The following is a 9,756-nucleotide window of genomic DNA, read 5'->3' as shown; positions in this document are numbered from 1 at the left end:
AGAGGGGAGCAGTCATCTGAGGAATGTGGTTTTCAGAGTGACCCTGCAGATCCTGGATAGTCTGTATGTGGTGAGGCTGCCTCCAAGCGTAGTGCCTGCGGGTGGAATGCTCCCTGGCCTTTGAAGAAGGAAGTTGGTAAAGCCAGGGGGCTCTGCCACAGGCTGTGAGTGGAGGTGGCTGACAGAAGAAGGGGCAGGGCATGCTGCTGCACCAGCTCTGCTGGTATTTGCAGCGCTGGGAACTGCACCGCAGAGACATCCCAGGCTGCTCCCGATGCCTGTCACACAGCCGCTTAGATCTCTCCTGAACAGGCTGTCGTGGCAACGGTCTGTAGCAAAACTCCTTTCTTCTCCAGCCCTACTGAAGCTGGTCTGGTTGGGACAGTGCTGGAAACTTGTAAGAGTGCTACCCTTGGAGGTGTGGCGGGGTCCCTGTTAAGCTTCCCCACACCTAGATTCTCAGATTAAGCCACTTTGAGGAGATGTCTTTGGGCATGGGAAATAGGAACCCATTATCGTTAGCACAGCCTAAGTGAGTACGTGATCTGCTGTTGTTACAGGTGGGACAAGGGGGAGGAAGCTTTTCTTTCCTCTCCTTGTATTATAGAGGACTTTTTGGGGGTATATCTTAAATCTAGTGGGCTTCCTGTCCTGCTGTGGATTCCAGATAAGGGTTTGGGAACCTTTACCTTCTGTGGCTTAGAGTAATGGTCCCTATCCAAATTCTTCTGCTGCAAGATGTCTAGACTTCAAGGCCCGATTGTTGTGCACACAAAGCTGCTTTGTATCATCTGGCAAATGGGAGAGACTGGTATTATAATCCCAGTCACTCTGAGCATTCACAGCAGGATAAAGCATCCTTAAAGTAAACTGGAGTCGGCCTCCGTTCCCTGCCTGGCTCTGTGCTCTCTCTGTTCCTGTACCGCCTTCTGCTGCAGTTTCATCTCTGAGGAATCCCATCTCCAAGGAAACAACATCACAGAGCATTAATGTCAAAAAATCTAGGGATTTCCTCTTTTCTTAGCTGTGAACACCTGAAAATAAAAGAAACATTAGTGCAAGCTGAACAGACAAGGACTGGACAAGCTTCTCCTAAGCAGCAGAGTCCCTTTTTCCCAGCCCCCTGAACAGTGCGAGGCCTGTCTCACACAGTGATGCGTTCTGCTGAAAGTGCTCTTAATAAGGTCTCATTCAGGAACTGAGCAGAGCATAAAGTGTAATGTCTTCATTAAAAAGCCCACGTCTTCATTAGCCTGGCATTCCTTGGTGCACACCAGGCTTTGCTGCTGGGCATTTTGCCCTGGTGAGAGCAGGTTTCAGCTGTTGCCGCCTCCCCTTTCACGCCAGCACAAGCTGTGTGGGGTGACGGAGCGCAGGAGATGTGGGGAAAGGCCGGTTTTAGCTGTTTAGGGTTTGATCTAGGGCAGTGAACTGGGGCTGCAGGAAGGTTTGCCCTGCAGAGGAGGGAGAAGCAGCAGCGAGCAACACGCTTGGGGCTGCTGCAAGTTGATTCAAGCTGCTAAATATCCTTGCAGGATTGCTGGGGAGGTTGTGGAGATTGTGGAAGTACATTCCCAGAGTCAGAAGGGGTAGATGCTTTATCAGCAGAGCAATCAGTGCTGTTCAGATTGTTTTTAAGGCTTCAGGGCTGTTTATGGAAGATCTGTGCTGTAAGATGAGGGTGTTACACAGAGGGCACCCTGCCGTGAGTCCTTTCTGACAAGGGTGGAGGAAGTGTGTGACAGCTTGTGTTGGAGACCTGTATGAACCTGTTCAAGAAGTTCTCTGGAAAACTGAGAATTGCTGCTGCTGAAAGTGCTACTGGAGAGTTTCCAGTAATGAAGGTGGCAAGAGCCTTCTCCCGTTGAATAGGAACAGGCAGCGTTCTGCACTTGGAGGTAAACTGGCTGGCTGCTGTGAGCTGGGGCAGGGCAGTGGAGCAGAAAACTTGTCCTGCAGAATGCAGAGCAGATCTCTTCCAGCTGTGCTCCTCCCACCTCCACACACTGTGAACATCGAGTGGCCCAGCCACAGGGTGAGACTGATCTGGAGTTGCAGGTGCCTTTAAAGGTCTAATTTCATGGGATTCACTGAACTAGTGAAGTTTCTAATGTGTAAGACTGCTGGAAAGAAGAGCAAACTCAAAGGGTGAAATCAGAAAATCCTTTTACGTCTGCAGCTCGTTTGGTTGCCTCAGTGACCTGATCTGTAACTGAACACGTATGTCACATCCATTGTTCTGAACAGTTTATCCCTGAGTCTGAGCTGTCAGTTTGGAGGCCCAACAGGCAGATTCTTCCCAAGTGCCACTTGCAGAGGTCAGTGTTACTTGTACAGCACAGTATCTACGTCAGATTTGTACGTTGCCAGCAGTCCCATGGATGCCTGCAGCTCTGCTCTTACTCTTCCTGGGAAGCACTCACCTCTGTCTGTGTTGGCAGCTCCCATCAGCGCAGGCTGGTTGCATCAAGGGCAAGGTTTTTGGAGCCTTGTTTGTCACGGACCGTCTTTAGCTCCTCCATTTCATCTCTTCCATTGTCATAAGAGCGGGTGCTGAGCTGTGTGAGCAGCCCCTGGCAGCAAAGAGGACCTCTCTGCACAAGGTTGCTCCATTTCCAGCACTGAAATGATGGCAGGATGTGCACAAAGCAGCAGCTCATTAAAATTCTGTACAGAAGCTCCTCACTAATGACAAATTTCTGGTGGGAGAGATGTGTCTTGGTTTGGGGTCAGGCAAAGATGTGTATTTGGACAGTCACTATCCAGCCAGTAAGAGACTTCAGACCTCCAAAAGAACTTGGACCTTTGCTTTGTTTCACCAGAGTTTTGTGAGATGTGCTCTTCCCAGCTGTGCTGTGCAGGAGGAGTGAAGTGCAGAGACCCCCATCTTCTGCACAGTGGGCTCATCTGAAACCTGACGGCCAGGCAGTGAGCTGGAGCTGAGCTGGAGCCCACAAATTGCCTGTGGACATCAACTCCCTTCTCTCAGGGGCTCTGCTGCTTGGCCCTGCTGGTGTCCTTGTTGCCAGCGAGCTTTTCTCTTGTGCCAAGTGGAAGATGTGATGTTGGCACTTCAGGGTCAGCTTTTTGCTGAATCTGAAACATTTTCAAACTTTCGTGTTAAACTGAGGTTTAGCAAGTTGTTGTGGGTTTGTTTTTTGTTTTTTTTTTTTATCTTTAATGGTTTAAAACTCAAATTTGCAAGTGAGTTCCCCATGTTCTATTTTTGGTACCCTTAATTTCCTTTCTGGGGGTGAAGCGTTACACATCCTGTACTCTTTCTTCTGTACAGCTGAAGTGCTCTTGTAGCTACTCTGAGTTTACATACAGCACGTGCCACTAACAAATCCCAGGAGACTGAGCAAGGCTTTCAGCGCAGGCGTGCGGTGTTCCCCCCTCGGCAGCGCGCTGGGGAAGGCACAGTTTCACCCAAGCTCTCTGATTTAGGCTGGAATTTCTTCGTCTGGAGTCCATATTTCTTCTCTGTAGTTTTGAAAGTGCTGAGAGGGAAGAAATTGCCCTTGCAGTCCTATCAGAGAGAAATTCAGAGTGGTTCTTTTTAATCCTCCTGTTGGATACGTCAGCAAACACGTGACTACTGTCCTCAGAGCCTGAGGAACCATGAGAAGGAGTTGATGAGGCACATCATTTCTGATTCATAGCAAAAAACCAAAAAAAAGGTGAATTCTGTCCATTTACTAACTCTTACCTCAAGGAAAATAAAACAGTTGTTTAAAAACTCATTTCTTCTGCAAAAATCTATTTTATTTTCACAATATAGAAAGCATCACAACTGAACTTCTTGTGAAGGCATCTGTGCTTTATGTGTATGGTTCTAAAACGATGGGAAATCTTTCTAGATTTTATGCCTGGTTTCCCCCAGGCAGAACTTTCTGCTGGTGTTTTGCTGGTGTGCACGTAATGACGAGCTCTTTCTCATCTTCCAGAGATCTATCGTATTGTTTCCCAGAAGCAAATGTCTGACAGACGTGAAAACGATATGTCTCCAAGCAACAATGTGGTTCCCATTCACGTCCCTCCAACCACTGAAAACAAACCAAAGATGCAGTGCTGTCAGAATATATAGAGTTGTTCATTCTTTCCTAACAGGCTGTGTATATTCCCCAGGTCCAAGATTTAAATATATTTGTAATTCTCGTGGTTACTTTCTTGTGTTTAGTTCCTGCTTATTCCTTCTGAATTTCTCCATGTCTTAAACACTTTGATTTCAGTGTTTATCAATCTATTGCTTCTATGTGGCTGCAGTATTTTCCCAACACCGACTTGTCGGTTTTGGTTCAGTAAATTGTTTGGAACTGCTCTGATCCCTTCCCAACGCGATGCCCGCTGGTCAGAGCACAGGCACCTTCAGTGAGCACTTGAAGATGTTATTCTGCTCCATGCAAAACAGTTACTGTCGGGTTAACTAGGAAAATATCTCTGGCCAGGATAATCTTTCCTTGTCTTAAGGTGTTGCATACTGCATCTGCAGCTTGAGGAAATGCCCGTTGCTCTGAAGTGCAATTTTAATGTGAGTTCAATGTTTTCGGCTACATCTTCAGATTGTCAAGTTAAGGATTTTTTTTTTTTAATAGAATATTATGGGGGAGAAAAGAGAATTTATTGCAAACAAGCAGCAGGGTTCTTGCTACCTGTGAATGAGCCGTTGTGGTTTGGCACCTGCTGCAGAGGAGGTTGTGAGGTGAGGCTGGCCGGGGAGACGCTGGTGGGACTCTGTCTGAGGTGCCTCTTGTGAAGAAAGGAAAAGCACGAGCTGCAGAGCTGATGAAAGGTCACTTAACACTGGAACCTGCAGCATGTTTTTGTGCTGCCCGAGACTTGGCCTCCACAGTGCTGGTGGTATCAGGATTTGAGGATGCCTTTTTTTCTTTTGTGGTACACACACTTGAAGGGTGTTGTCACAGATAACATATCACATTTCTTAATACATGCCATGTATATTAATATACTCAACTGCTTGAGTTGATGAATCAGTAGCTTCCACAGTTGGGTCCTAGTTTTTATTCTGTTTTATCTGGTATTTTTAAATTATTCCAGTGGTTTAGTGTATGTTCTTAAACTAAAACATCTGGAGTAGTTTTCTTACTGGATGCCTTCCTTCTGTGGTCTGTGGCTCAGTCCCACTCACCTGCTCAATTAGCTTGTTCAGGGATCCATGAACTGTGCCTTCTGTCGCTGCACGCGCTGCGTCTCGCCCAGTACGCGCTGTTCCCAAACACCTCGTTCATAGGCACTGAATTCCCACAGTATTTAGAAGAACTGTTTGTTCTATAAATGCCCACAGTTATTTACACAATTATAGGGAAGTAATTGATTGTAGAGGATGTTTCTCAAACTCTGATATGACCCCACTTGGAACATCCAGATCTGGGTAGGCACTACCAGCTGCGTTTCGTACCCAACCTTTCTGTCTTGCGGTGCTCATGATGTGTAAGGCACACGGAAGGCATTGCTGTAGTCGGTCACTTTTTTTTTTTAAATCCATTTCTCCTCCTAGAATGAGTTCTGAAGATGCTATTCTGATCTGTTTGTAAATTACTTTGTATTTTATGCATGTACTGTACTTTTGATTTATTATTTTTTTAGATTGATTTAAAATATATTCATCCATGATTCTAATAAAGAATTACAGGGGACGACTCAGTGTGGTGTTGGGTGTACTTTTTGGGAGAACTGGGATTCAACCTGAAGGTTTTTAGTAACTGGAAGCTGGTAAGCTTCTTGCAACAGGCTGTGAGAAGATGCTGAAGTGGAAGTAGCCCCAGAGAAGGAATTGAAAGGGTCATGTAACATGGTTGCTGCGTTCGCTCAGAGCAGGCCTGCAGCTTTATGCGGCTGCTGAAGTTCCTAGCTGTGACAGTCTGAGCTTCAGGAAGCTTTTACACTCTGAAAAAGTCTGGGTTTGCTCTACTCGGACTTCTGAATGCCTCTTACAGACCTGTTGGGGTTTTTTCCAGGTTGCCACTTGTAAGAAAATCCTGTGGGACAGCAAACTACTGTCATCTGCAGAAAACGACTGAGGTTTTTGATCCTGTCTGGGGTGGTGAGCAGGAGCCTGTGTGTGCTGTCCCTGGCAGCCTCCTGCACCAGGCACTGGTCACCCACAGAGCTTGAGGCAGCAGTGGTGGCTCTGGGGACAAAGGTGATGTAGGGCCTCTTGGCGTTGCAGGAGAGGATGAGGTGTGAGACTGGCCCGTGCTTCCTGCGGGAGCTGTTCTCACAACCCTTTCTCTGGCCAGACTGGAGCGTATTTTGGAATTAACCAACTTGCTGGGGCAGCCAGGTTCTAAATCTGTCAGCTGGAAATGCAGGAGGAGTTTCACTTCGCTTCACATAAGCAGGCAGCTCGACTCAGCCATCACCTCAGCGTTGGATTTCGCGTGGTTTGATGCCAGGTGCTTCCTTCTGCAGCAAAGGCAAACGCAACGCAGCCTGTGGGCACACAAATTGCTGTCGGGAGCCGAGGCTGCAGCGTTGGCCCGTGTGCACGTGCTGCTTCCTTCGCCTCACAGCAAACAGCGCTGTGTTTAAGTCCTGGGCAGCTGGGACGTGGCTGCCTGTGCTGTTAGACAAAGTAAGAACTCAAAGTTGGGGTTTTTGGAGGTTTTTTTTGTTTGTTTTTTCCCCACCAGAACTTTAAAATTAATAATCATAATCCAGGCCTTAGACAGAAATGCTGTGCAAAGACTGGTTTTGTATTTATGAACTGCTGTGATGTGGGGCGTAGTGTTTTCATGCAATAGTTTGGAAAGTCTTCGGGAGCCATCGACTTCTAAAGCAGAAGTCAAACGGTGCGTGCACAGAGATGTCACAGATGTCACTTCTCGCCTAGTAAAGCCTTTGCCTCCTGATCTGGGGTTTTGTGCTGCTTTTTCCTGACTAAGCACAGCGGATCCCCACTGGCATCAGGCTCAGTGATGCTCCTGGGACAAGAAGGTTCTTCACAAAGTGCTTCAGGAGGGACAATGTGGGACATCATTCCGGCTGAACACTGACCCAGCGGGGTATTGTTCCTGTTCAGCTGCTGGTTAATCCTCCTCCTCTGTGTTCACATTACTTCTGGGCTGAAGTGGCTCTTCTTTGCTAGTAGGAGACAACTGATTATAACACATACAGCTTTTGGGCTTTAAATGAGATTTTGGAGTTTCTGGGAACTCTGTATAATGCTGCAAAATTGTCTTTCCTTGCCAAAAGCTTTTGCTGTCATTTACATATTTGAAAGTCCCGGCCTTAACAATTATGAAGCCGTTCAGCGAGCGTCAGTGGTTCTGGTGTTTGATGGAAGTGGAGGTTTTGACTCTGAAGCAGAAAGGACATGGAATTGTTCTGATTTAAAGACGTTTTTATTAAGCTAGAATTATGTATTCTATCAGTTCAAACCTGATGAATTTCCAGCTTTAAATAGCTTATTGAGTGTGGCTTGTCCAATAAGAAGATTACATGCCAGGCTTTAGTTAACAAGATTTTTAGAAATATGAAGCACAAATATTGAAGAAGCTTCAACACGTAGCAGTCTGCTGCACTGCCCGGGAGTCATTAATTCTGAAGGTGTTCCTGCTGCAAATCTGTTCTTGCAATTTATTGATTAGACTCCCCAGGAGCACCATCAAACCTGCTGAGACAGCTGCCACGTGTCCTGTCTCACGGCTGCTGGGTGCAGGAGGGTGACTCTGCTGGCCTGGATCCTCCAATGCCCACCTGAAGGTACAACCATGCGCTAGCGGCACCAAGCGCTGTCACCACACATGCTGAAACGGCACTGAGCGCTGTCACCACGTGTGCTGAAATGGCACTGAGCGCTGGCACACATGCTGAAATGCTTCGTGTGAAAATCAGAGACCTGGTGTTGGCACTCGCCCCAGATCACTCTGTGCAGGTGTGTGGGAACTTGTCCGGCCGGGTCTGAGCATCGCTGGGGTCTCTCGCTCAGACCCATGAAGGTGAAACTGCTGGGGAAGGAGAGCTACTGGAGGAGGTGTGAGAATCATAGAATGAATCATAGAATCCCAGACTGGTTTGGGTTGGAAGGGACCTTAAAGCTCATCCAGTTCCAACCCCCCTGCCATCAGCAGGGACACCTTCCACTAGACCAGGTTGCTCAAAGCCTCATCCAACCTGGCCTTCAACACTTCCAGGGAGGAGCAGCCACAGCTTCCTTGGGCAACCTGTTCCAGTGTCTGACCACCCTCACAGTGAACAACTTCTTCCTAATATCTCATCTAAACCTCCCCTCTTTCAGCTTAAACCCATTTCCCCTTGTTTTGTCATTAACTGCCCTTAGGAAAAGTCCTTCCCCAGCTTTCTTGTAGCCCCTTCAGGTACTGGGAGGCCGCTATAAGATCTCCCTGGAGCCTTCTCTTCTCCAGGCTGAACAGCCCCAACTCTCTCAGCCTGTCCTCACAGCAGAGCTGCTCCAGCCCTCGCATCATCCTGGTGGCCTCCTCTGGACTTGTTCTAGCTGCTCCAGGTCTCTCTTGTGATGGGGGCTCCAGAACTGGGCGCAGTATTCCAGGTGGGGCCTTACGAGAGCGGTGTAGAGGGGGAGAATCGCCTACAGGAAAGACACGTACGGTGCCAGTTATGTTTTGCTTTAAAGCTCTGTCTTACCATTAACTCCAAGTGACAGTGTGAATTACAGCACTGTGTTTGCTGAGAAATCCTGCAACTAATGGCTCCTAAGCCTGATGCCTGTGGGTTTTGTCGTTGAGGGGGAACAGCCCCTTCGTGACCAGCACCTGGAAAACTCTGACGTGAACGAGGGCTGTTGAGTTTTAGTCTGTAAATGAGTACGTTTGAGAAATACACATTGAGAGAAATTCAATTTATTTTGTACAAGGTAGAATACCATTGCACAGTGAACAAATATATTACAAATCTGTCTTGCCTTAAAAAAGTATTGCCATTTTGGTGCCTATTTCCTAAGCTAATGCTAATATACAAGAAGGTGCCTTTTTTGTTGGTTTTGTTTTTTCTCTCCTCTGAAGCTCTATGCACATCCTTGCATTTGGTTTGAAAATCCAGCTTTGAAAAAAGAAAAAAAGAAAGAAAGAAAAAAAAAAAGGAACTGAGCACATCTCTGCTCTCTGGAGTCTCATCGCAAACTTTACAGCAACACACATGCTGGTCAGGCCGGCAGCTGAGGCGGCTTGTGCTGGGTGTAGGTTGGTCTCTAACGAGAGTGTCCCTTATCAAACTGCCTTTCTCTTGATATTTTTGAGGTAAGTCTTTCTGTTCATGTACGGAAAATATATTCCTACTGGCCCTACAAAATAATTGTCTGCTTACATCTCAAATAAGGCTTTCTTGGAAAATAAAATTGCTATTGCTGCTCAGTCATTGCCCCCATGCACACATGCAGCATTCGTGTAACTACTTATGCATTATCCTGCAACATGAAAATCTGCTCCCAGGGCAGCCTGGAGGATCTGGGAACCCTAATGGGGATCCCAGGGCTGGGCTCTGCTCTTGCTTTGCACAGAGGGGTTCAGAGCCAACCCCACCGCCCGGCGGGGTCCCGGCTCCTCCAGCAGCGCATCACCGGGGCTCCCCGTGCCCCGGTGCGAGTGAGTTGAGGCAGCTGCCAGCGGCTCAGCCCCACCGTGCCAGGGGCTTCTGTCCTCGAGGCGAGGGCTGAGCCTGCGGGGACACGGGCTGGGCCCCACCTGGGTGCTCCGAGTGATCCGACGCCTGGTCTGACTCAGAGCTGGGATCAAGCCGCTGAGCTGGAGGGCTCCT

The 9,756-nt window shown here is 47.8% G+C and overlaps 1 protein-coding gene across 1 annotated transcript in view; it reads left to right on the top strand.

Annotated features, from left to right (window-relative positions):
• Positions 1 to 4,162, top strand: part of LOC104525255 (ras-related protein Rab-11A) — a gene marked incomplete at its 5' end in the record, with an annotated part of 13,457 nt that extends 9,295 nt beyond the window's left edge. The window contains one exon of the mRNA XM_010168361.2: positions 3,948 to 4,162. Within this exon, the coding sequence (XP_010166663.2) occupies positions 3,948 to 4,087 (140 nt within the window). The remainder of the gene's footprint in view (positions 1 to 3,947) is intronic.
• Between the last annotated feature and the right edge of the window lie 5,594 nt (positions 4,163 to 9,756).

The sequence above is a fragment of the Antrostomus carolinensis genome, unplaced genomic scaffold (assembly GCF_000700745.2).
Source record: "Antrostomus carolinensis isolate BGI_N321 unplaced genomic scaffold, ASM70074v2 scaffold2270, whole genome shotgun sequence".
Taxonomy (NCBI): domain Eukaryota; kingdom Metazoa; phylum Chordata; class Aves; order Caprimulgiformes; family Caprimulgidae; genus Antrostomus; species Antrostomus carolinensis.
The sequence above is the reverse complement of the archived record's forward strand: the minus strand, read 5'-3'. Positions and strand labels throughout refer to the sequence as shown.